The sequence below is a fragment of the Ambystoma mexicanum genome, chromosome 7q (genome assembly GCF_040938575.1).
Source record: "Ambystoma mexicanum isolate Mex_15411 chromosome 7q, UKY_AmexF1_1, whole genome shotgun sequence".
NCBI classification, from domain to species: Eukaryota; Metazoa; Chordata; class Amphibia; order Caudata; family Ambystomatidae; genus Ambystoma; species Ambystoma mexicanum.
The window spans coordinates 743,742,046-743,768,286 of NC_090941.1; the positions used below are offsets into that span (position 1 = coordinate 743,742,046).

At 49.4% G+C, this 26,241-nt stretch overlaps 1 protein-coding gene across 1 annotated transcript in view; it reads right to left on the reverse strand.

Moving 5' to 3' along the window:
• DDX10 (DEAD-box helicase 10) overlaps window positions 1-26,241 on the reverse strand; it is a 1,554,249-nt gene that overhangs the window by 176,059 nt on the left and 1,351,949 nt on the right. The window contains exon 17 of the mRNA XM_069640199.1: window positions 10,031-10,155. Coding sequence (XP_069496300.1) covers window positions 10,031-10,155 — 125 coding nt within the window. The remainder of the gene's footprint in view (window positions 1-10,030; window positions 10,156-26,241) is intronic.

The following is a 26,241-nucleotide window of genomic DNA, read 5'->3' on the forward strand; positions in this document are numbered from 1 at the left end:
CCATTATATTTTGCGCCACCATTTTAGCCTTTGCCAGTCCCACCTTAAAACGTGACTGGCTCTGCCCCGGAAGCTCTGGAAGGAAGACAGCTATTTCCCTGCCAAAGCCTCTGGTTAACGGCTGTCAGCATGTCATCCGGGTTGGCCTGATGAAGATGCAGCGAAGCGTTGGAATAAAGCTTCTTCCTATACACCTCCAAGATCTTTTCCTCCTTGTCTAGCTGCGCAGAGGGCGACTGAGGCTTTGAGAAGAGTGACGCTGCAGCAATCACTGAGGCGTGTGGTTCAGGGTGGGCCAACAAGAGTGTATCCCCGTCCATTTGCCTATACTTGGCGTACAGGCATCGATAGACAGGCTGGACTGAGAGGGGGTTGAGCCACCCCTTTTTTTAGCCAACGTGACAACGCCATTTTGCATCGGGATCCCCATCCTAGCCGAGGCTCATAGAGTGAGGACCTCGGCGAGCACCCCTGCCTCTCGTTCAACTTCGGGCTGAGGAAGGTCAGGTACTCAGCCAGACCTGCAAGTTGTTTGTGGAAGCACTTGGCTGATGATGGTGTGTCAGGGTCTTCTTCCTTTGCTGTGTCCACCTGCTCGTCTGGCGCAGGAGGAGGAGGAGTGCTGGGCGCCGAGGGCTGAGGTGTGGAGACAGGAGCCGGAGGCTGGTACTGAACCACCTGAACTGTGGGAGGCAGGGAGCCAGAATCGAAGGAGCCGACATGGGCAGCGGCGGCTGCAGAGGGGCCTGCGGCACCGGAGCCATAGGAGGAATGACTATGGCCGCGGGCGGCGGGCCGTAGGGAGCATGTCCTTGATAGCATCCTCGAGGATGGCCCCCATCTGAGGAGATCTCTTGAGTGTGAGGAACCTTTCAAAGAACCTGTCCTCACAGACCGGTGGGGTGGCAGGTGATATTGACGGGTATTCGGTCTAGTCGGTTGCAGAGGGAACCTGCCCTAGACTGCTGATGGATAAACTGTAGGCCAAGTACCTGGTTGACCCCAGTGCCACCTTGTAACTCGTTCACCCACCTGCAGCGTTCCTCGAGGAGTTATCAGAAGAGCGGCCATCTTGTTTGGCACGTCAGCCATCTTGTCGAGCTGCATGTCACATGCCAAAGTCGTGGTGCTTGGCTCACTGGGCCCAGCCTCCTCAAGGACTCTTGACAGTGGAGCATGAGACCTGCCTTGCACCTCAGGTCGAGGCCTGGTAGGCGTGTCGCCAGTAGTGCTGCGTGTAGGTGCCCCCTCGGCCATAATGCCGGTACAAGGGCGTAGCCCCTCGGGTGTACACCCGGTAAAAGAACCTTCCGGTCCCTCAGCACCGTCTTCGGGAGAGTCTACTGACCCCTTGGCCCGGTGGCCGGTAGCTGAATTGGCCACAGTACTCGTGCTGGTCAAAGAATCTGAGAGGTTCCTCCCGCTCGGGTGTTTCCTTGGAAAGGTGCCGCCCTTGCGGGGTGCGCTGGAAAAGAACGGCCCTACCTTGGGCCTTGATCGATATTTGATGAAGTCCTCAGGGCCTCTGGAGACGACCTCTCGAAAAGCTCCCTCCACCTAGCCAGTGTATTCTTCACAGCACGCGAGGAGCATGCGTCACACACGGTACAACCCTCCCATCCTTGGTCGGGGCCAAGGCAGCGGAGGCAAAGAGCGTGGGGATCTGATGTAGGGAAGAGCCCCTCACAGGCTGGACACCTGCTGAAGCCCGCTGAAGCAAACATGTGCCGGGGAGGAGAGTGGCGCCAGAGGACTGAGTACCTGATTGATAAAAAGACAAAAAGACAGTAGAAAGTATTCAGGGACGAGCGTGTGGTATTACATGGCCGAAGCCAAATCCAGGAGCGCTGGTGAAATCGGCCCGTTCCCGTCGACGCGGAAAAGGGGACTGAGGTGTGGCGCAGGAGGGCAGAGTCAGGGCAGTGCATGCTCCCAGGCCCGCACCCTGCATGCCTCTAAATTTAAAGGGGAAGAAGGTTCCGTCTCCCCTCCCTAGGAAGGGATGCCCATGCAGTATGGAGGAAAAGGGATGGGACGTTAGAGTATATATAATTAAAATAATTTTATGAAACATGCATTTTTAATGGTATACATTTATTCAGAGTTTTTATGAATGGTAATATAATTTGAAGACCAACTTTATTTTGTTTTTTAAATGGTGATGTAGCCAGACTCTAGAGCCAAAAAAAGGAACAAGGGGCCAGATAACAGAAAATAGTCACTTTTGCTGGTCATGGCAGTTCGATAATTGTAAACCAGACTACTAGGTGCCTTTCAGCAGTTCGAAGCGGCTCCAATGCGGCAGTTGCATTGTTCTAGATGGGGAGTGATGTCTAGCAAGGGTCAACTGGAAATCATAGCAGTCTGAAGCGATGTTTGAAGAACAGCGGATCATGGGGACCACCAGGTTTGGTTCGATCGAGAACATGATGGTGAGTGGATGTGCCGTTCGAGTTGAGCAGTTTGATGCAGCGACCGATGGGCCATCAATGGCTATAAAGGTCAGCAGTGTTGTGCTGGCGGGTCGAACAGCAGTTCCAATGTGCCAGACACAACGTGCAGTTGAGCCGTTTGAAAATCGGGCCAGTGCCAATGGGCGCTCCCGGCGGGTCCTGAGGGTTTGGTGTGGTTGAACAGGCACGAATCATGGCTTGCAGCGATTCGACAGTGGGAATGAAAAAAATTCTGACTGTCTTGACTTTCAGGTGCTGCGAGCCCCTCTCAGGGGTCTCAGACAAGTATAGTCTTTTTTCCTCGAGCTTCTAATGCAAGGGAGGCTGGTGCACACTTACAGGGGTCCTTCACCACAATGAGGTCTTGGGCAGCAGTGTGACTGGCAGAGATGCAGGTCTTGTTCCAGCAGAAGATCACTCCCAACATGACAAGGAGATGGGTAGGGAACAGAGCTCGCCTCCGCCTTGGACACTCAGTCTTCACCTCACTGGTGGAGATCTTTGGAAAGTCAACTCTCCTAACAGAGGTCCAACTACATTCTTCTGTAGGTGTTTGTTCCAAAGTGAATCTAAGAAGGAAAGGGTCTAAGCCCTGTTCTTGGAACAAGTGTACTCTGCCTTCTGACAACACATTTAAAGTGCTTTGTAGTAAAGGAAGTGGAGGGGACAGGAAGGAAGAGATGGAGACAAAACAAGATGGTGGAACCTTCCTCCAACTGGTCTGAGCTCCCTCTGTCTACACTAGCCCCACCCACTTCCCTTGTCTATTTCATCAAAGGCCCTTTTGGTGTGCAGTACTGGGTATGATGCTTGTCCTTTTGTGACGGGTGTGACCTTGCATTCCTGTTCCCAGGACAGCTTCCTGTGGAGTGGCTGCCTCACTGGGGATGTTTGTTGCCTGCCCTCACAAAGGATCAAAGAGAGGCAATCCCTAGGGATACCGCCTTGATGGGAGTCGCAGTGACAGCCTGGCTGGTTAAACTGAAAATAACCCTTCCACAGATGAGCTGGTTCACAGGGCTGACATGTGTGATATCAAATTGATGTGCCTTGGATAATTATGAGAGATGCTAGCCACCAAACCTACAACTTTGGTTTGGCTTATATTTAACGTGCCAGCAGGATAGTAACTCTCATAGTTATGTACGTTTCCGAACAGGGGTGCATGTCTTAAATGAAGTATCTGCACACTCGTGACCTGGCTGTCACAGCAGCTGGCAAATGAGCACCTGTGTCCCCTGAACCTGCTCTGTGCCAATGGAGAGCAGACACTGCAGATCAGGATACTGATCCAGCAGGGCACAGGTGTACATTATGTTTTGAGCTTATTAAATGGAGATCGGATTAGGAACAAGTTACTTACCTGTAACTGTTGTTCTCCAGCATGGGTCTGGCATGGATTCACATGCTCATGAATATTCCCCGTCGTCAGGCCGGGAATCCTCGGTATAGAACAAAAATCAGTATCAGTTTAGTTTCCGATCTGTCTTTCTTATTAGTAACCAATCACTGTTCTCTGGGTCATACTGCCCCCAGCCAATGACTGCCCTCTCCCTAAGCCCCGCCTCTGGCAGCCATCCTCAGATTTGGTAGCACATAAAGTGGCAGTATGACCAAGTGAAGAGCCGCAGAGGGGTAGGCGGGAGGGTTTGCATGTGAATCCATGCCAGACCCATGCTGGAGAACAACAGTTACAGATAAGTAACTTGTTCCTTCTCCAGCATGGGGTCTGGCATGGATTCACATGCTCATGAATAAGAGAATACATAGCAGTACACACATGCACAACCACGGGAGGTGGCAACAGGCTCAACATTAAGCAATACAACAACTCAACATTAAGCATCTCTTACCCCCTCACCAGGCTCACCTTAGGCGAACAGGTTGCGCAGCACTGCTCCCTGGAGTCCCGATCGAGGCAGTAGAATCTCGTGAAGGTGTGCGTCGACCTCCACGTAGCAGCCCTGCAGATGTCTAGCAGGGACACACCAGACAGGAACGCCGTGGTAGCAGCGATCGCTCTGGTCGAATGGGCTGTCGGGCGGCCGGGCAGCCGTCGGTTTGCCAACCGGTGACAGTGCATGATGCAGCCGGAGAGCCATCTGGAAATGGAAGTCTTCGAGAAAGCCTTCCCTTGATTCACAGTCCCAAAGTTCACAAACAGCTGTGATGTCTTCCGAAAAGTCTTTGTGCGGTCCACGTAGAACTTCAGCGCTCTAGCTACATCCAGCGAGTGCAAAGTCCTCTCGGCCGCCGACGAAGGCGACGGGAAGAAAACTGGCAACACCAAGGGCTCGTTGAGGTGGAAGTCCGACGGCACCTTGGGCATAAAGGAGGGGTGCGTCCTCAGCACCACCCTCGTCTCATGAAAAGTCAAGTATGGAGGCTTGCAAGATAGGGCCTGGATCTCTCCCACTCGTCGTGCAGAGGTGATGGCCACGAGGAAAGCTGTCTTCCATGACAAGAACTTCAGAGGTGCCGAATGCATAGGCACGAATGGGGCCCCCCATGAGCCTGGTCAGCACCACATTAAGCTCCCACGCCGGGGCAGGAGCTTTCACCGGCGGGAATGATCGGAATAGTCCCTTCATAAATTCTTTCACCAGGCGATAAGACTACAAGGACGCCCGTCCCGTAGTCCTGGTATATCGGAGATTGCAGCCAGACGTATTTTGATGGAGGCGTGAGCCAGTCCAGCTTTGGCCAGCGACAGTGGGTATGGCAGTACCTGAGGGGCCGTAATCCGCAGAGGGTTAATCTTCTGTGCACGGCACCAGACAGAGAACCTCTTCCATTTATGTCCGTAGCACTTGAGAGTTGAGGACGCGCTGGCCTTTGCAAGAACCTCTCTGCAGTCAGCCGGGATGTCGTACACTCCAAACTCTAGTGCTGCAGTAGCTAGGCCTGCAAGTTCAGCGACTCCGGGTTGTGGTGAAGAATGGCGCCTCCTTCTCTGGAGAGAAGGTCTGCGTCCGTCTGACTTGTGTGGACGTTGACAAGTCCAGAAGGTCCGGGAACCAGATCTGTCTCGGCCACGCCGGTGCAACGAGGATCATCCTGCACCGGGACCTCTTGAGCTGGTTGATGAGCCGGAGCAGCAATGGCAGCGGAGGGAATGCATAAAGAAATAGGCCGTCCCAGGGGAACGAGAAAGCATCGCCCATGCTCCTCGGCTGGGGGAACCTTCTGGCAAACCTCCGGCACTTGGAATTCGTCGCTGTCGTGAAGAGATCGATTTGGGGTTCGCCCCATCGTCGGAAGAGTCGATCCACTTGATCCTGGCGTAGTTCCCACTGGTGGCACAAGCGCAGATCCCTGCTGAGTGAGTCGGTGATCGTGTTTTTTATTCCTGCCAGATGAAGAGGCACCAGAAACATCCGTTGGGCGACGGCCCAATGCCACAGATCCTGGGCTTACTTGGATAGGGCCGGGGACCTGGTTCCGCCCTGCTTCCGGATGTAGAACATCGTGGTGGTGTTGTCGGTGAAGATCCTCACCACCTTGCCCTTGAGGGACGAAAGAAAGGACCTGAGGGCTCAGAACACTGCGCGGAGCTCCAAAATGTTGATGTGGAGTGACTTCTGCTCCGGGAGCCAAAGGCCTCTCGTGTGAAGATCTCCGGAGTGCGCTCCCCAACCTTCCAGGGAGGCGTCCGTCGTCACCGTCACCTGGTGAGCTGGAATCTGAAAGTCTGTGCCTGCCAACAGATGGGAGCGGGTACCCCACCACCGGATCACCTGACTGAACGTCTCGTTGAGAGGGATCCTGTCCTCGAAGCTGCCAGTCGACTGGACCCAGCGGGCATCGAGGAACTCTTGTAAGGGACGCATCCAAAGCCTGCAAAGGCGCACCAGATAAATGCAGGAGGACATCATCCCGAGGAGGGACTTGATAGATCTTACCCTGGCCATGTCCGTGGCCAGCAGACGCTGAACCTTGCCCAGAATGGTCCTGGTCCTTTCCCCCGATGGCGAGGCCAGCCGCGCCACTGTGTCGAGCTTGGCTCCCAGAAACAGGGTGACTTGCGACGGAATCAGGTGGGATTTTGGAAAGTTGAGGGAGAATCCCAGGTCCGTGAGCAGCTGGACGGTCTTCGCAGTGTGCTCCACGGCGAGCTCCTTCGTCCTTGCATCGAAGGAGCCAATCGTCCAGGTAGGGGTAGACGTGGATCCCCTGTAGGCGCAGCCGTGCCGCCACCGGTGCGAGGCACTTGGTGAACACCCTGGGTGCCGACTTCAATCCGAACGGGAGGGCCTTGAACTGGTAGTGCCGCCCTTGGACCACGAACCTGAGGAATTTTCAGTGTCTTTTTAGAATGGGGATGTGGAAGTACGCATCCTCCAAGTCCGACGACAGGAAATCGCCCTCCTCCAGCTGTCCCAGCACATGCTGGAGGGTGACCATACGGAACTTCTGTGCCTTGATGTACTTGTTCAGTCGTCGTAGGTCCAGGATGGGGCACCATCCTCCTGTCTTTTTTACGAGGAAGTACCTTGAGTAAACTCTGGAGCCCCGAAGCCTCTTTGGGACGGGCTCGATGGCACCCTTCTTGAGCATCGCCCTTACTTCCAACAGTAGTTGAGGGATGTGATTTTCCTTCCTGGCCACGGGTGGAACGCGAGGGCACTTCTTCTGAAACTCGAGGGCGTGCCCTTGGGACAGGGCGTCCAGCACCCAACGGTCGGTGGAGATGGACTCCCACACGCTGACGAACCTCGCCAGCCGGCCTCCCACCGGGGTGCTTCGGCAGGGGCCCGACCCCACGGTCGGTTCAATCTTGTTTGGAGGCCGCCTTGCCTCCTTGACCTCCTTGTCGACGACGACAGGCACCACCTGACTTGCCGCGTCCCCTGTAGGCTTCCTGGGACGAAGATCTTACCGCTTGGCGGTAAGTGGAGGAGCCACTGCCAGATCCCTTGGAGGCATCTTGTCTGCCTCCCGAGCTCCGAAAGGACGGCCGTCGTTGTTGGAGCACTCCCAGTGCCTGGGCAGTCTGTGTCTGTCTTGATGGCCTGAAGGGACTCATCAACCGCCTTCCCAAACAGGTTGTTCCCGTCGAAGGGCATGTCCAAAACCTTGGTTTGTACGTCCTGGTGGAAATCCGTGGCCTTAAGCCATCCTCGTCGTCTCAAGCAAACGCCGTTGCCCAACTGACGGAAACCGGTGTCGGCGATGTCCGTTGCTACCGTGATGGCGTGGTCCGAAGCAATCTCCCCCTCCTGTAGGATTTCAAGGGCCTCAGCCCTTTTGGTGTCTGGAAGGAAGTCTAACAGAGGGGCGATTTTGAACCACAACTCCCTGTCGTAGCGGGCTACGATAGCCAGGGCGTTGGCCGCCTTGATAGTCGTCGCTGCGGATGAGATGATCCGTCGTCCCATCATGTCCAACTTTCTGCCCTCGCCGTCCGGCGGGGAAGTTGATGTCGAGGCCGATGCCCCCCCAGCTTTCTTCTTTGCCGCCACCGAGACGACCGAATCCGGGGTAGGTTGTGCCCGAAGGCACAAGGGGGCAGCGTCGGGGACCCGGTACTTCTTCTCGTACCGGTCCCTCTTTGCCGGCGCTGTGGCAGGGTTCTTGAGGAGGGTGAGCCCCTCATCCCAGATGTCATCAAGAAGCGGTACGGCGAGGACCGTCTTCCATTTAGCCTCGCGCCATTGGTAAAGGAACCCTTCTTTCTTCTGGGCAGAGCTGGAAAAGCTCGGATGCCCTGAAAATCATGGCATCCGAGGGTACGCCCGAGCAGGGGGCGACGGGGGAACACGTCCCCTCGTCGCCACCGTCGTCATCTGTACCTGTCGCAGCCGTGTCCGTGCCTGTATCATCCCCGTGGGTAGTAGACCGGGAGGGAAGGCAGAGCAGGCCGCAGAGGTGGGAGAGGTGGCGTAGGATGCGTTGTCCTCCTCCTCTTATGCGGTAGACTCTCCGAAGGTCCTGGCTCCGGTTCCCCCGTCGGGTCTGGCTCAGGTACCTCCGTCGGGGGAAGGGGCAACCTTGTCCTTATCTCCGAGCATAAGGACTGAATCGCTGACAAAATGGCCGCCGAGGTGTCCTGCGGTGCCGGAAACAACGGGCGCGAGGGCTCTTGAGGAGCCTTGTCGGCGACACCGTCGCTCTCGTCGTCGCCCTCGTCGGGATCCCTCCCAATGGGCTGGGCCTCTTCCACCACTTCGATGAGCTCTTCTTCAGAGGTCGTGTCCGTATCCACGATGGCCACCAGCCCCCTCCCCCACCTTTTCCAACGAGGACTTCGTGGGGGTCTTCCCAATGGGCCTGAAAGACGACTCCCTCCACGGTGGCAGGGACACTCTGGGTCATGAGGGCGCCTCCACTGGTGTAGCCTTCACAGGCTGAGCCAGGGCCGTGGCGACATCCTCAATCGAGGTCTTGGCAGGGTGAATTAAGGCCATCGTCACCTTCTGGACACCTGGGGCCTTCACCTTGGGGGGAGGGACCGAGCCTCGCTCCCCCTCTGCCGGGATCTTCGAGATCGACCGGGGCCTCTCCAGAAGCTTCGCCGGGTTCTCGGACTTCCTCTTACCCGAGCCAGAGCGTTGGCTCGTGGTTGATGGCGCCGGGGAGGATGCGCCCTGCCTGACAGCCAAAGAGCCTGACCGTTCGGCGCTCCCGGTGCCCGCGGACTCACAGTGCTTAGCCTTTTGTTGGGCCCCCGTCGCCGGAGCACCCTCACAGGACTTAGAAGACCGCTCGGACTTCTTTTTCTTCTTCTCGCCTGACGGGCTCTTCCCTTCCAGCCAGTTGGCGAGAAGGAGGTGGCGATTCTTCATGGTCCGCTCCGACATGTTCCCACAAAACGCAGTCCTTCTCCTTGTGCGTCTTGTCCTCATGGAGACAGTAGAGGCATAACGAATGCTCGTCCTCCTTGAAAACATTCTGAAGCTGGCATCCAGGGCAGGTCCTGAACAGCTTCCTGGGCGTCGAGCTTCCTTTCTCCTGGGCCATCTCCGGGGTAGGCCTCGGAACTTCTGGAATCCTCCAAAAGCGCAACTCGACGAAATCTTCACCCTTGAGGGGCGTAGAAAACTCCGAAACGGATCCCCGTTGATCGGATGTAGAAACGGTGGAGCTTGAGGCTCTATTTAAGCGAAAAATGAGAAAAATCTCCTGAAAAAGCGCGAAAACGCAGCAAAAGCGCGAGAGCTACAGCACGAGGACTCCCAACACTTCAACGTGCGGTAAAAATCTGAGGATGGCTGCCAGAGGCGGGGCTTAGGGAGAGGGCAGTCATTGGCTGGGGGCAGTATGACCCAGAGACCAGTGATTGGTTACTACTAAGAAAGACAGATCAGAAACGAAACTGATACTGATTTTTTTCTATACCGAGGATTCCCGGTCTGACGACGGGGAATATTCATGAGCATGCAAATCCATGCCAGACCCCATGCTGGAGAAGCAGATTTCCCTTCCTAACATGGAATTACCAGTATCATTTGATCAGTTATACAAACATTTTTTTTAAAAAGCAAGGGCTTCTATACCCTCGACTGATGGTAATCTGTCATAGTCAGTACAACTAGAACTGTTGATTAGATTTCCATTTCAACATGTTCAAGTCCTACCTTTCATTTTCATCCTTTTCATCTCCAGGATCTGTGTCGCAATGTTTATCCGGATCAGGAAGGGCACTTAAATCAAGCTCATCTTCACTTTCGCCTCTGTCAAGGTAGGCTACTGCTTTTTCATCCTGAAAACAAACAACAGATACATTGATTCAGGAGGACCTTGTCTTATTTAATACCCCGAAGACTAACATGTGGTCCCAGTAAAGCGAGGGGCAACAGCAACGAGCAGGATGATTAACTGCCCAACTCACAGATCCAAGAGAGCTACCATGGCATTGTAAGAGAATAGGTGTTTTTCAAATCAGTCCAGTAAAAGACATCTTGCACAACCCTCAAAAACCTAAAATGATATTCCTTGGTTAACAAATGTGTGCTAAAATGAGGCTGCTACTGAGATTTTGGACTCTAGTGTTTGCCTGAAATCTAATTTTAAAATGCTAATTGGATGATGGGTACTCCCTTGGCTTTTCCAGCTATTTATTTATTGGTGTTTTATAAGGTATCACATGTAAACTTAAATCTGGTTCAGCAAGATGTTAATGAGAGGCTAGCAAAATGTGGAGGGGGTACCAGAATAGGATAAAGAAGAACTGGCAACTTTTTATGTGTTGATGTGCAACCAATAGATTCAATGCTCAAACATATACTCTAGATTTATAGTGATTTATATTTATTTGGCTATAGGGGTCTTGAATAGGGATTGGTGTACCCATTTGTTTAAACTTGAATTTCTGGCGATTCTTCCTGGATATGGTTGAGCAGTCAACAATGGATTGGCAAGTGAGTGAGATAAAAAATAACATGCCCCCCCATGGCCGGTCTTTTTTCAAAACTCTCATGGACCCCACTTGACATACTATTTTTCTATGTCTAGAGAAGCTCACTGGCTGTAGGATTTTAAAAATATGCAACATGCCCCTCACCCTCATGCAGCATAGATGAGAATGTTTGTTTTATTTTTTTTAAACCTTAACACCCAGTCCACATTAGCCATAGTAGTTTTTCTATACGTATTACATGTGCCTAGGGAGGGTTTAAAAAACAATACCCAGGTCCCACTTTCAGCAGGGCCCAGGACATTTTCCCCCGATCAGACGTTTTCCCCCGATCCGATCTACACTTGGACTCAGGAGCTTATTTCTCTCAGGAGGCCATAGTTTGGATACAATCCTTTCTAAGCAACGGGATCATGAGAGTCTTCTCACCTTCAGCAGCGGCAGACCACATCACCTGTGGAGTGCCTCAGGGCTTCTGTGTCTCACCCACAATGTACAATATATTTACCAAGCCCCTTTTCGATGATCTGGACCATCTTAGCATCACCTACACTAACTATGCAGATGATACCCAGATTCTCCTACCACTTACTGGGCATAATGCAAGGATTTGGGCTTGGTAAACATAGCCTAACTCACCTGGGCATGGATGGCTGCCCACGGCCTATGCCTGCATGAGCTCATCATCCTGGGTACCACATCCAAACTCAATAAGCTTGGCCCGAAATACACCTCCTTTGACATCGATGGTAATTCTATTAAAGTTGCCAAAGGGGTTAAAACCTTAGGCTTTTACCTCGATTCCACCTTCACTTTTGCTAAACAAGTGAATTCCATGGCCTCTGCCACTGTATACACATGCAAATTAATCAGAGCCGGTAAACCATTCTTATCCAAGAAGAGCTGTATTATCTTGGCCAGAGCTCTAATCTTGTCCAAACTGGACTAATGTAACTCCCTATACATTGGTGCAAATAAGCACATTGTCAGGAGAATACAGACACTCCAAAATAATGCACTCAGAGCTGCCCTGGATATAGCAAGTATAGAGCATATATCAGAAGTAAGGAGGCTGAATAACTGGCTATCTACCAGTGACAAAATCTGACTGAAAACTGCCTCACTCACTCACAAATGCCTAAACAATGCCTCACCCCGCAACCTCTCTGAGAGACTCAAGAGAGAACTTTCTAGCAGGCCTACTAGAATAGTAAACAAATTGTCTGACTGTACCAAGATTCAAACTACCCAAAGTCAGGGGAAGCAGATTCCCAGTTAAAGCATCACAGCTTTGGAACTCCTTACCCCCCCCTGCCTGAGAGCTGACCAAACATACTTGAACTTCAGACAGAAGATTATCATCTGGCTCAAAGATAACAACCTCTAATGTAACAGACCCCTACTACAGCTGCACTGTAAATAGCTCTCTGATTACTAGCTTAAATTATGTTCTTGCTGTATAGCGTCTCTCCCCACTTTTAATTGTTTATATTGTATTTTTATTGTGCAACCTAAGCTGATATCTTCTGTGCCTTTAAACCCTTGGGTCTGGCGGCATTACAAATAAATCCACAAACAAACACTTGACATGGAAACAATATTTATGGTAGACTTTGAGATCCTCAAGAAATCGGCAAACGCCTGAATTTACAAAGGGGCCACCAGAGAATTCACATGTGCCTTGTTAAGAATTAGGGCCAGGCTGATAATAAAACTAAATAAACTTATTTATTAGGATTAGAGGAAGATGACAGCAGGCACTGCCACAGGCAGCAGGGACCAACTGACCACCTGTAGAATCTCTCAGAGAGTAACACTCTAGCTAGAATGCATTACCTCACAATGGTACAGATTTAGAATTTAGCAACATACAAATAATTGTGTATACAGATATATGTTAACATCAAGAACTGAATGCTTACAGAAACAAAAGCATTAACCCAACACATCTCCTCCCTTACAAAATTGAAATCATTCAAGATAATAATCTCTTAACCAGAGAGGTTTACTCCTCACTCTCACCAAATTCCCATTCACGTTGTTATCCTTTAATACATTATTGTTTAAACTCCTGTTTGCATTTGAACCAGATAACGAATTATCATCATTGTCACCCTCAGTACTTCCACTATCCTCGACCGGATCATTGTTGTTATATTTCACCAACCTTGACATGGACCAGCATTCACCTACCTCCATGATGGCTACGTTTCCTCTCACTACAGAAATTCTTTTGGGCCCAATGAATTTGCTCTCAATACACTTAGGAGATAATCTAGGGTTTTTAATATAAACCATGTCTCCTTTTTTCCAAGTCATGACTTTGGACTTCCTTTCAGCATTTGCCCTCTCCATGTACTCATCCTGAGCCTCTCTTATAAGTGACATAACCCTAGTTCTGTCCACATAAGTACTCTTCGCCAAGTCCAACCATCCCGGACACAATTTGGTCCCTGGTTGCCTGCCCTTGAGGGACATAAACGGGGAAACTCTGGTAACTGAATGTGGGGTCGTGCAGTAATTCCACACCATTTCCCTTAAAACACTCTGCCAATTTAGACCTGACCCCATGGCTAACTGCAACCCTCCTTTTATAAATCTGCTCGCCCTCTCGACCAAACCATTTGCCCTAGGCTGGTAGAGGGCCGTTCTGTAATGTCTGATACCAAACTTCTTAAAGAACTCCACCATTCTGTCAGAACAGAACTGCACCCCATTGTCTGATACCAGCTCTGTGGGAAATCCTTCCCTATAAAATACCTCTTCAAAGAAAGTAATCATTTGGGCAGTGGTGGCCTCTCTTATCGCCTTCCACTCAACCCACTTCGAATGATAATCCACAAGAACAATTAAGTACTTGAAATCATTTCCTAAATTTTGCAGGGGACCCATCAAATCCACTGCAACCTTTTTCCAAGGTTCATTTGGAACACTCACAGGTCTCATAGGGGTCTCTCTAATAACTTTACTCTTGTCGCTCTTTTCACATTCTCTGCAACCCCTCACACATCTCTCAACTTCACTATCGATTCCTGGCCACCAAAAGGATTGCCTGATATGCCTTTTTGTGCCCCCCATGCCTAGATGGGCCTGATGTGCAATATTCACTAACTTGGTTCTAACATTGAAAGGGGGAATCACTCTGACTCCTTTCCTGAGCTGAAAGCCATCCTCTGACAAGCTTAATTCTTCTTTTATTCCATAGTAGCACTCATATTTCTTCTCAATGAGATCTCTCCTGGGCCAACCTGTTTTGGTCCACACTTTCACTTGTTTTATGATTTCATCCAAATCATCAGCTTCCTTCCACTCATCTCTACCTATAGCTTCATATTCAACTTCATAAATGCTCAAACCATGTTCAATACTCTCTTCCCCAGAGTCTTTGTCACATACAGGCAACCTTGACAAACAATCCGCCACCATGTTGTCTTTCCCAGGTGCATACACAACCCTAAAGTCATAAGCCAGCAAATCAACCATCCATCTGGATATTCTCGGTGAACCTTTGGCCCATTCCACACTTCCCAACAATTGAACCAATGCCTTATGATCAGTTCTCACAGTGAAGTGCTGACCCCAGAGATAAAATTTGAAATGCGCAACAGCCCACGAGACCGCTAACGCCTCCCTCTCAACCACAGAATAATTTTCTTCAGCCCCCCTCAAAGGTCCGAGAGGCAAAAGCGATGACATGTTCCACCTTGCCAACATCAAACTGAGAAAGAGCAGCCCCCAGACCCAAGGTACTCGCATCTACTGCTAGAACAGTTTTCCTATTTGCAACAAACCCCCCCAAGGAGGGCGCACTCACAATACAATCTTTGATTTTTCTAAAGGCACTTTGACACTCATCAGTCCATACATACTTTGTACCCTTTTTTAACAATTCTCTCAAAGGAGCGGACATGGTGGCAAAACCGTCAAACTTGTGGTAGTACTCTGCCAACCCCATGAATGAGCGTAACTGCTCCTTGTCCTGTGGTTGGGGAGCACATCTAATACTGTCCACAAGAGATTTCTTGGGGGAAATTCCTTCACATGAAATTCTGTGGCCCAAATAATCCACCTCTTTTACAGCAATTTTGCATTTTTCCCTCTGCACCGTCAAACCAGCTTCCTTAAGTCTAACCAACACAGCTCTCAACATTTCATCATGTTCGAGTTCATTCTCCGCAAAAATAAGAATGTCATCTTGAAAAACTGTGACTTTTCTTAAACCTTTGAGTACCTCCTCCATCACCCTCTGAAAAACAGAGGCCGCGGAGGCCAAACCAAATGGCATGCGGTTATATTTGAACACACCCTCGGGTGTGATAAAAGAGGTGAGATGCTGGCAATCCTTGGATAACGGAACCTGATGATACGCTGACGAAAGGTCAATAACAGAAAACAACTTCGGCTCACCCAAAGTCGACAGAGTCTCAGAAATGTTTGGCAGTGGATGTCTCTCAACCACAATGTTCTGGTTCAAGCTGCGAAGGTCAACACACAATCTTAGCTTCCCATTGGCTTTAGCTACTAACACAATGGGCGACAACCACTCGGTGGCCGTAACCGGCTCAATAACACCCTTGTTAACTAAGTTATCAAGCTCTTCCTTAAGTTGATCTCTCACTTTCAATGGTACTTGCCGCACCTTGTGCACGACAGGCTGCGCATCACTTTTGAGCTTTATATGATGCTCAAATTGCTTTAGTTTGCCTAACCTTTCAGAAAAAACTTCTGGGAAATCCTTGGTCCAAATATCTTCAACTTCCGCTATGGTAACAGGATTGGGAGCACTGGCCTGAACTCGCACACCTAAGTTCTTTTGCTCCTCCCAACCCAACAAGGAGGTACCTTTCTTTGCTACAAGTACCATAGCTCGACAACTTCTTTCTTTATACTGTATCTTTGCCGGGAATTCTCCCAAAATGTCTATGGCAGATTCTCCATAAACACAAACCCTGACACTGGTGGGACGAATCACAGCTTCGCTCTTTTTCAAAACCTTGACTAGAGTATCTCGGGATATAATAGTCCAAGGTGAGCATGTGTCTACCTTCATGACCAGCTCATCTCCATCAACAAGAAAAGTGTCCACAGGGCCCTTTGTCTCCCCAGATAAGGACGATATTTCAAAAACATACTTGGTGATCGATTCTCTCTCATCCGACACTTCTTGAATATCATATCCTTTCCTAACAATTTCTTCTCTGTTGTCTTCTGCTCTGTGTTCCACACAATTGACAGCAGAGGCTTTACAGACGTTAGCAAAATGTCCTTTGCCCCTGCATTTGAAGCATTCACCAAACTTAGCCGGACAAGATGGAAAATTTGCGCCGTGTCTGGCACTCCCACAGTGAGGGCAAGAGCCTCTCATGTTCCAGTTCCCTTTTTTTCCACTGGAAACGTTAATGTTAAGCTTCTTCCTCTGATTCACTGCACACACAGCCAACGATGGCACCACAGATTTATGTACCCTGAGTTCCTTTAGATACTGAGACGTTTGCTCAATACTCCTGGCCAACTCCACTGCTTCATCCAGACTCATATCTTTGGCAAGAAGTTTTTCCTGAACTCTGGCATTGTTAGTGCACCTGATCAACTGGTCCCTTATTAATGAGTCACCCAACTGTCCAAACTCGCAGGAGTAGCTCAGGGACCTCAAACATGCAATGTACGACTCCACAGGTTCCGACTTTTCTTGTGTTCTCTGGAAGAATTTGTGCCTCTCGAAACTGACATTCTTCTTTGGTTCAAAGTGATCCCGCAGGCGACCAAGAGCCAACTCATATTCATCCATGTCGTCTGATCCTGAGACTTGATTTCCAGCAAGGCCATCAAAAATTCTGCGCCCTTCCACGCCCAAATTGTCTATCAGAAGGGCCTTCTTGCGTGCAGCTGAGAATCTGTCCCCCCCCATGGCCACTAGATAGTTTTCAAATGCATCTTTCCAATTATCCCACCTGAGGGCAGGCCGGCCTGGTTCATTTAGAAAAGCGAGAGGGGGTGGTATGGACACAGCCATGTTAAGTGGGGGGCAGTTCAAGCATGTATTAAGCCAGATCCAGCTTCAGAATAGGTCAGCTGCACAGCTGAATGAACGTTCTGTAGATAAAGCAGGGAGCCGCTGGTGTGTATAAACAAAGTTGCTGCCAAGCAAAGTGTCAATTTAGTAAAGTTCAAAGCGCTTCCCTTGAAGAGATATTGACGTCACAATGGCAAGGCTCAGAACGCTTCCTTCGAGCGATATTGACATCCAGCAGGGGGCGGGGCAAAAGGGCGGGGCATCGCTCTCTCACTGCACGGCTTGCAAGTCTTGAGACTTCAAAAGTCATGTAGCCGCTCGCGCACTTCACACAGCTCGAGGGCACAGCAAACTGGTGCTCGAGCTCTGCCGTTCGCACTCTCAGCGCGGCTCGAGGGCTGTTTAAACCGAGCTCGTACCAGTGCGCTCTTCCTTCTCGCCGCTCGCGCACTTCGCACAGCTCGAGGGCACAGCGAACTGGTGCTCGAGCTCTGCCGTTCGCGCTCTCAACGCGGCTCGAGTTGAGAGCTCGAGCTCGTGCCAGTGCTCTCTTCCTTCGAGGAGACACCTCCTTCCCTTCTTCTGCCCAGGGCCCACCCCCCAGACTTGCCTCTTGACAGCGTCGTGATCGTCCGTCTCTCTCCTGCGGTTTCCTTCGTTCTCCGCCTGCTGTCACGCCCGCAGGAGAACCGGTGGCCACGCACACACGGTGAATGAGGGCCGCGTACACCGGGGCAGTAGCGCAATGGGTCCTAAGCAATCCTCGTCGCCAATGTTAAGAATTAGGGCCAGGCTGATAATAAAACTAAATAAACTTATTTATTAGGATTAGAGGAAGATGACAGCAGGCACTGCCACAGGCAGCAGGGACCAACTGACCACCTGTAGAATCTCTCAGAGAGTAACACTCTAGATAGAATGCATTACCTCACAATGGTACAGATTTAGAATTTAGCAACATACAAATAATTGTGTATACAGATATATGTTAACATCAAGAACTGAATGCTTACAGAAACAAAAGCATTAACCCAACATGCCTCCCTCTAAAATCATGAAAGTTCAACCGCCCATCGCCTTCTATTTATATTGGGAAGGCTTGATAGACAAAAAGTTAGTTACTCATTGCAGTTCATAGTGCCCTTTCCTCCATACTTGCGGGATGTCTTACTCTAAGTGATGGGACAAGAGTGCTGTGTGACCCTAAATTTTTGAAAACTTTGAGGGTGCATGTACAGATACGACCGCACACCTTCTTCCTTCTGCCTCCACATGGCTCCTCGGCTCCCAACCATAACTTCCTTTGACAGCATGTTATAAACTATGAATGCTACTCACCTAGTGACAGAGGCAGATCAGATTGAGGAGGGGTGGCACTGAGCTAGCAGTACCGCGGGGAGTGTGAAACGTTACTCCTATGTCTGGACCTCTTTCCTCCATAATTGCAAGAAACGAGAACGAGAAGTAGGAATACTTACAGCAACAAACAATTTAGCTGAACATGTTCTGGCGAACTGCTTGGCCCAGGCTGGCAAACATTCCAGAACCTATATCTGGATATTAATGATTCTAGAAGGCATGGGGTGTAGCTTAAGTAGCTGTCCTTGCAGAAGTTACTGCACAGCACAAGCCGCTGACAAGTCACTTAGGCCACCCTGGCCTCAAGATAGGTGCTTGGAGCCATTTGGTGGGTCACACTTTTGAATCTTATACCTGTCCTGAGTAACCACCCATATTTCAAAGCAAGCAATGGAATACATAGAAGCATGGGGGGGAGGGAGGGCATACGTGATAAAGTCTGGTAGGGTATCTGAATGGCTCAGAATGATGCTGTAAATTCCGAGTCGTCTTGCTACATTTACCATTTGCAGACTACCGCTAGGTACAGGAAAAATAAATAAAGATCGATTTCCTGATTAATGTGGAACTAAGATGCACATTCATACAGGGAAGATGTGTGACTGCAGACAGCCACCTTGACTAAATGAAATTGAATAACCAGTTCCTCACTTCAGACTGCTTGCAACTCACCAATTCACCAGGCGGAAATCAGGGAGACCAGAAATGCTAATTTGCTGATAAATTTCCGCAGAGCCCATGGAATTGAATGGCTTCAGCAGGATATTTGAAAGTACTATGTTTAAATCCAACTGCAGAGGATGACTCCTGACATTGGGGGGTACGATTTGAGGAGGCCATTAAAGTGCCTTGTTATTCGAGGATATTCATGAGGATGAAAATTAATTGCCTGAATAGAGATAAACAAAAACAGAGGTCTATTTCTGACATGAGTCCAACTTAAGACCAAGACCTGGCCAAGCTCAAGATAAATGAAAGAAAGGGCATCATGAAATGAGGTCTAAACATGGATTAAACCATTTCTGAAGGAAGCAGTGTTTGAAACAAAGCCATTTACTGGTGTAATGGTGATGACTTTGCAAGGCAACTATAGAATAGCAATGTCCTCAGAAGAGAGCCTCAAGTGTTCATGCACACACATTTTCCAGCAGCCAAAGGGCTAAATTGAACAATTGTGGGGTAAGACCAGATCCCCTGCCTCCCCCCGTCCCCAGCTGCCTCAGTAGAATGGGAGATTCTGGCAGCATCTGAGGCAGTGTCTCCAACACTTTCAGTGGGTCAGAGTGCCAGTATCTAATGGGGCAGAACAGGGCCAACACAAGCATCCCTCATTTTTGGGATCATCTCCGATTGTAAATTATATTGTTTTAAGTGGGGGAAGGTAAAAAGGAACAGTCCCTGAACTCCCAATGGAGGGGGGATAAATGTCCCCCAGGGATATTTGAAATGCATAGCGAGGCCATTGCATGTCCTGAGTGTGGGAAAGAGGTCCATCAGTGGGGATCACTTCAGCTGAAAAATTTCCCTCACAACAAGTATTGAGTTGCCACTAATAAGGCGCGTCAGACAAACTGGTAATAGTGTCAGCTTTGGTGTTGTGTTAAGGGGGCTTGCCAAGAGGCTGGCCAAAGAAAATAAATTACTTACCCCTGGTAATGTTCTTTCAACTGGATGTCCCTCCCACGGATTCCTCATCTTAGATATATCCATATCCTGCTTTGTGAAGGCATCGAGTCAATGTCACTTGACGGTCCATTCCCGCATCTGGACGGGACGTCGATCATATAAATAGCATGCCCTGCACCAGTTGCCTCAGTTCTTATTTTTTCCCCTCTTTCTGCACAGCCGACTTGAGGATTAAATAACCCACATCGGGCGTTGAAAGAGAGAAGTATATCAAAAAATTCACCCACAGTGAGAGGGGTAAGGCTACGAGTGTGATGTCATTCCTCTGGTAGAATGGGCTTTTAGATTTTCTGACATCTTTTCCTGCAGTGGAGTAGCACTCCGAAATGCATAGGATGGTCCAACGCTATAATGTTTATTGCCTATGGCCGGTAGAACTAAAAACAGTTGGTCATCTTGCCTGACATTTGCCATCCTACAAATGTAGAACCTAAGAGTATTTTTCGGATCAGGCCTATGTAACCTCTATTCATTCTTAGAAGGCTAAGGAGGTGGATAAAAAGATGGTAAATTTAGCTTAATTTGTCAGATGGATTTCAGACACCACTTGGGAAGGAAGGAGGGATGAACCCTCAAAACTGCATTCTCATTGAAAAATATAGAAAATAGTGGATTGCATGATAAGGCGTGTAGCTCACTCAATCTGCGTGTCGAAGTGATGGCTACCAAAAAGATTGTTTTCAGGGTTAATAACATGAAAGGACAAGAATGGTGAGGTCCAAATGGGGCTCCCATTAAAAAAGGTCAGTACGAGGTTCAAATCCCACAACGGAACCAGAAAAATGACCGGTAGGAAAGTATTTGTCCATCCTTTGAGGAATTGAATGACAGTCGGCATCTTCAAGTAAGAGCCTTGCACTCTGGCGTATGTTTACAAATGGATAATGCTGCCAGGTATCCCTTGACGGTAGCCACCTGCAGCCCCTGATGGGCTAGGTGCAACAACAAAAAAGCACTGCAGGTAGATTGCAAGTGAAAGGATCAATTAAAAAAAAGCTCTGCACCAGCTACAAAACTTGTTCCAACATCAGCAGTATAGTGCAGTTGTTGTAGGTATTCATACTGAAAGCAACATCTCCATCATGTCTTCTGGGTGGTCCCAATCTTCATCTCTTAACCTCTCAGAAACCAGGCGTGAAGGTTCACAGATCGATCCTGGGTGACCCTCTTGTGAGAGTAGGTTCACTATCTGGAGAAGACGGAATGGAGGGCAGATGGGCAGATCTAGAAGGTCGGGGCACCACATCCTCTTGTCCCAATCCAGATCATGGACTTCCTGTACTTCCTCAGCCTCCTGATGACACGAGGAATGACGGGGACTGGTGGGAACACATACAGGAGTGGACCTTCCCAGTCCACTATGAAAGCGTCCCCCAGAGCTACTCTGAGGAAATTCCTTGTAGAAAAACAGGTCACATTTCCAGTTGATACTGGACACAAACAGATCCACTTCAGAGGTTCCCCAAAGGGCAAAGATCTCAGTGATGCTAAATCATCGTCTTTTGTTGAGGTAATGCATGGCCACTGTGTTTTCCGTCATGATCAGGTCGTTATTCCCTGTAGTGAGGCAAAAAGGCCATCAGCGCCAGTCTGGTAGCCCTCAGCTCTTGATTCTGATGGGGACCAAAGTCTGCTGATCGTGAGATCGCTCAAGTGAGCTCCCCATCCAATGAGGGCAGAGCCTGTGACTACTGTTGTCCAGGGTTGCCAAAAAAGTTACCCTATCATCACATTCTCCTCGCAGGCCCACCACAGGAGATCCTGTGCGACCTTGCTCAGGACCTGAAGAAGGTCTGTCATCCTGCCTGAGAATTGTGACCATTGGGATCTGAGGGCCCTCTGGAGGGAATTCATCCTTAAGTGGGCTTCTGGCAGCAGAAAAAGGCAGGATGCTAGGAGGCCTACCCAAAAATCGAATGCTGGTAGATGTTGGGCATTCTGAAATCTCGTTACCATCTGCAAGAAATGTTAAGCCCTCAACACAAGAGTCAAAGCCTGCCCAGAGGAAGAGTCTAGGACAGCTCCAATGTGTTGAAGCTTTTCGGAAGGTGTCACCTGGCACTTCTTGAAGTTGAGCGAAAAGTCCAGTTTGTGGAGAGAATGGCAGGTGCGGTCAGATGTTCCAGAGCCTGTTATGCGAACAAGCTCTGTTCAGTCAATCATCTAGATTGGTAAAGATGTGAATCCCTTCCCCCCTTAGATTTGCTGTCATCAGCGCCATCAACTTGGTGAAGACCCTCGGGCGGAAGTGAGCCCCGAAAGGCAGTACTCGAAACTGATAGTGAGAACTGACAAAGGCAAACGTCTGGTACTTTCTATGCTTGGGGTGTATAGGCACATGAAAATAAGCATCCTGAAGCTTCAGTGGCATCATCCAACCCTGGAGCTCAAGGGCCTGGATGATCTGCAAAAGAGTAATCTGTCCTTCCGCAGGAACTTGAACAAGCGTCTCAGGTCCAAGATGGGTCCTCAGTCTTTCTTGGGAACCAGAAAATAGGTGGAGTGCCAACCCATATATTGTTCCGCTACAGGTACCCTTTTCCACAGCACCTTTCTCCAACCAGGAAATGAACTCCTGTAGAAGGAGCAGATCTGGTTCTCGAAGCAATTGCTCGCTCAGGGACAATCTGGGGGACTTTGTAGAAAAGGGAGCCAGTACCCTTGGGCCACTGTCTTTAATGTCCATGCATCAGAAGTAATGCAATGCCATTCTTGCAGATGCTGGGACAACCTGCTTCCCACCGGGGTCCTGTGAAAAAGTGCTCAGGGAGGCTTTGGGGCTGTGGCAGAGGGCAGCAACGAGGTAGCTGCCTAAGCAGTGTCCCCTCCATGGCCTCTGGGCACACGTGAGAACCTCCTTTGTCCACTTTGGGTAGCCTGACCTCTTCCCCTTTGACTAAAAGAGGAGTAATAATGAAAAGAACGACATCTCCAATCCTGCGCAGGGAGGTGTTGTTGCGGCTGACGAATGGCTGCCCCTGAAGATTTTGCAGCAGCCTTAGAAGCTTGTAGCCTTTCCAAGCTGTATCTGCCATTGGCCCAAAAAGGTTGGACCCATCAAAAGGCATGTCCAGGAGCCTTGATTGGACGTTGGGGGCAGAACCAGACATGCATAACCAGGCAAATCTCCTTATTACCACTCTCAAGCCCATACACTGGCCAACGCAGTCTGATGTACCAAAGCCTGATGGAAGGGACTGGCAGGAAGACTCCTTACCATCACTGATGAGATTGTTAAAACTATCTCTGTTCTCCCCTTCGGGAATGTTTTCTGCTGCCTGGAAAATTACATTGCAAGATGCATTGATGGCTTTCGATGCCATGCTTCCCGTAGCGAATACCCTCTTAGCTACTGCATTGTATTTCTTACTATCCCTATCTGTGGCATTAGAGGTGGAAGTAGCAGCCTGCACTAAAACACCTTCTGGTGAAGGGTGCCTGGAAAGGAAGTCAGAGTCAACAGAGCAATGTCTGTATTTTTTTCACCAACTCCTTGTTCACAGCAGGAGTGGTGTTGGATTTTTGCAAATGTTCTAGGATTCCTTAGTGGTGTATGCAAGGGCAGCACAGGCTCCTTTGGAGGACCTCTATCTAAAATGACAGCAAGGCCATCCTGGCTGACGTCCTTAGCAGGAAGTCCCCAACCAACATCCTCAATCACCTTTATTCACGACGATGCTATAGGCCGCATTAGGGTGAGAGTGTAGGTCTGATGTGTCAAAATCCATCTCAGGAGAGGTACCTAGACCACTGGCTTCTTTTAGACATGCGACTAGATCTTCAAGTTGGGACTGGCACAAGACTAACTCTTCCGTAACACTGGGAGTCCCAAAATGTTCATACCCGAACAGTACATCATCTTCCTCGAAGATGCACCCAAAGGATCTGAAGAAATCGGATTTTGATTTGAAACTTGAAGTTGTCTTCGAGGTTGATGATGAAGGGCCCTTCGGCGAGGAAGTCACAGAAGCTTTTCTCTTCGATTAAGTCTCTGTGCTAGATGCTGTTGATGCCATACGCAAGATGACATCCCTGAAGTCTTCAGACTCTGGCTATTGGGCGCACAGGTCAAAGCCATGCTGGATACCCTGCCGGTCTTGGAAGACGCAGTGGGTACACAACAGCTTTTTTTGGCTCTTTAGAGGGGCCAGGAGGGGGTGCCTTCGAAAAGACCTCAATCATCTTTTCTCTGAACTTTTCCTATTCGCGGTCTTATTGGTAACTGATGGTTGTCGGTGAGGAATCAGAGGTGACAACGAAGAAGAGTGACAGGGAATACTCCTGTATCTTGACTGTTTGGCATGTCAAGATTGTTTCTTGGGCCTTTCTGGAGACTTATCTCCAGTGGAGCTACTCCCTTCGGAAACTTTCCTATTCGCAGGTGTGAAAGATGGAGACTTGGAGACCGAGGGTGCTGGTCATTTATTGGCAGGAGCGCACTTGCTGACCTAATATTTTTTGCCAAAGCACGAGAGACAAATCCTGTGTGAATCAGTGTGATTGACATCTTTGAATCACAGTCCGCACATCTCTTGAAGTCTGTCTTCGGTGTAGACATCATGAGATTTTACTGAAAAGACGTTAGTCAAGAGATTTGCTGAGGCGAGTCAAAAAGTTCTGATAGAATGCTGTGCATGCAGAAAAACAGAACTGAGGCAACGGGCGAAGTGCGTGCTATTTATACTATCATCAATGTCACGTCTGGACACAGGAATTGTAACCATCAATCGACATCGGCTTAATGCCGCACAGCGCCCTCTGCTGTTGAAATATTTTCCAAGATTGCAAAGCAGGATATGGATATATCCAAGGTGAGGAATCTGTGGGAGGACACAATCCATAAGAAACTCTAACTATGAGAAAATGCCAGAGTTAAGGATATAGTTTGCATAGATCTGTGGAACTGGTCTCACACTGTCTGTTGACATAATGCATGGCCATGGTGTTATCTGTGAGGATCAGGACATGACCACCCTCCACAGCAGGAAGAAAAGCCTGTATAACCTCAAAGTTGTTTTCCGTTCTAGCACATTGGCTTTTCTTTGCCCTGCGAGGTCTATAGGGTATGGATTTGCAGGTGACCCAAGGTAGCATGCTCCACCCAGGAAGGGCAGTGTCTATGGTTGTAGGCATGGAACATTGGGGTCCTGGGCTTGAAAAAGGACTTCCACTGTGATGCTTCAACCCCCCCAGCGCAGCTCCTCCAGAAATGGGTTGGTGATGAGACCCCATGGAAGGCAGTGGCTCACATTCCTCTTTTCAGTATTTGGATAAGTAAAAATGGAATTTAACACTTGGCACCACCAGTTTACAAGAGGACATGAACCCCAGGAGTCTGTGGCAGATATGGGCTGGAAAAAGCCTGTTCAGACAGCATACAGTGCCCTATGCTTCTTGGGTGGGAGGGAAGGCAGGGAGTCCAGTGTTGACTTTCCCCATTGAAGGAGGCTAAGGGATGTAAGAAATAAAGGTTGAGGACCCTGTAGAAAGTAAGCCACCAGGGAGGGAGGGGGTCCATCTTGAGCCAATAGCCAGAAAGTGACAGATGTGAAATGCCCTACTGACGAAGAGCCACTTCCACCACTCTCCCTATAACTTTGGAGAATATTCTGGGAGTAGTCCTGAGGCCAAAGGAAAGGACTCAATACTGGAGAGTTCCCAGAGAGAACAGGAATTTCCAGTGGGGCCATGGTACAGAACCAATGCCCCTCTGGAGTGACGTGGGGACCTACGCCAGGATCACAATCCTGAACCTCTCAGGTGGGAGAAAATTGTTGAACTCGAAAAGGTAAAGGGGCAGCCTGAGTCCAGGTTTGTCCTTCTTCCCAAATGGAAAAAGTCAAGACTTGAACCCTCTGCCTCCCCCGAAAGGAGAGAACCCTCTTGCCAGCTGTCATGTCGAGCAGCCTCCCAATATCCGACTGCAATGTCGGCTAGAGACTGAGAGAGGTGGAAAGGGAACATTAAGGAGGTACCCTAAAGAAGTTGTCTATAGGGTCCATACAGCATGGATGCTTCCACTGCAGGGGTCCTGGTGGAGAGCAAACCACCCCCCATGAGAGGCGAGTGATCCACCTGGTGTAACATCTCTTTAATTGAGGTCTCCTGCTGAGGAGGGGAAGAACCCCATGTTTATACTGCCTTCTGAGAGAGGGCAATGGAGGTACAATGTTACTGATCCATGTCTGCTTGCCTTCTTTTCTGCAAGTCCCTGAATGCCTGGAAGAGCTGGTTTAGAGATGGCAGTGATTTTTGTTGACATGAGGGGGTCTGTATTTTATTTAATTAGAATGTCATCTGTAGTATTTGAAATAGTTGTATCTTTTCAAATGGCAAACCCAATACGATTGGCTCCGAAAGTCTACACCAATACA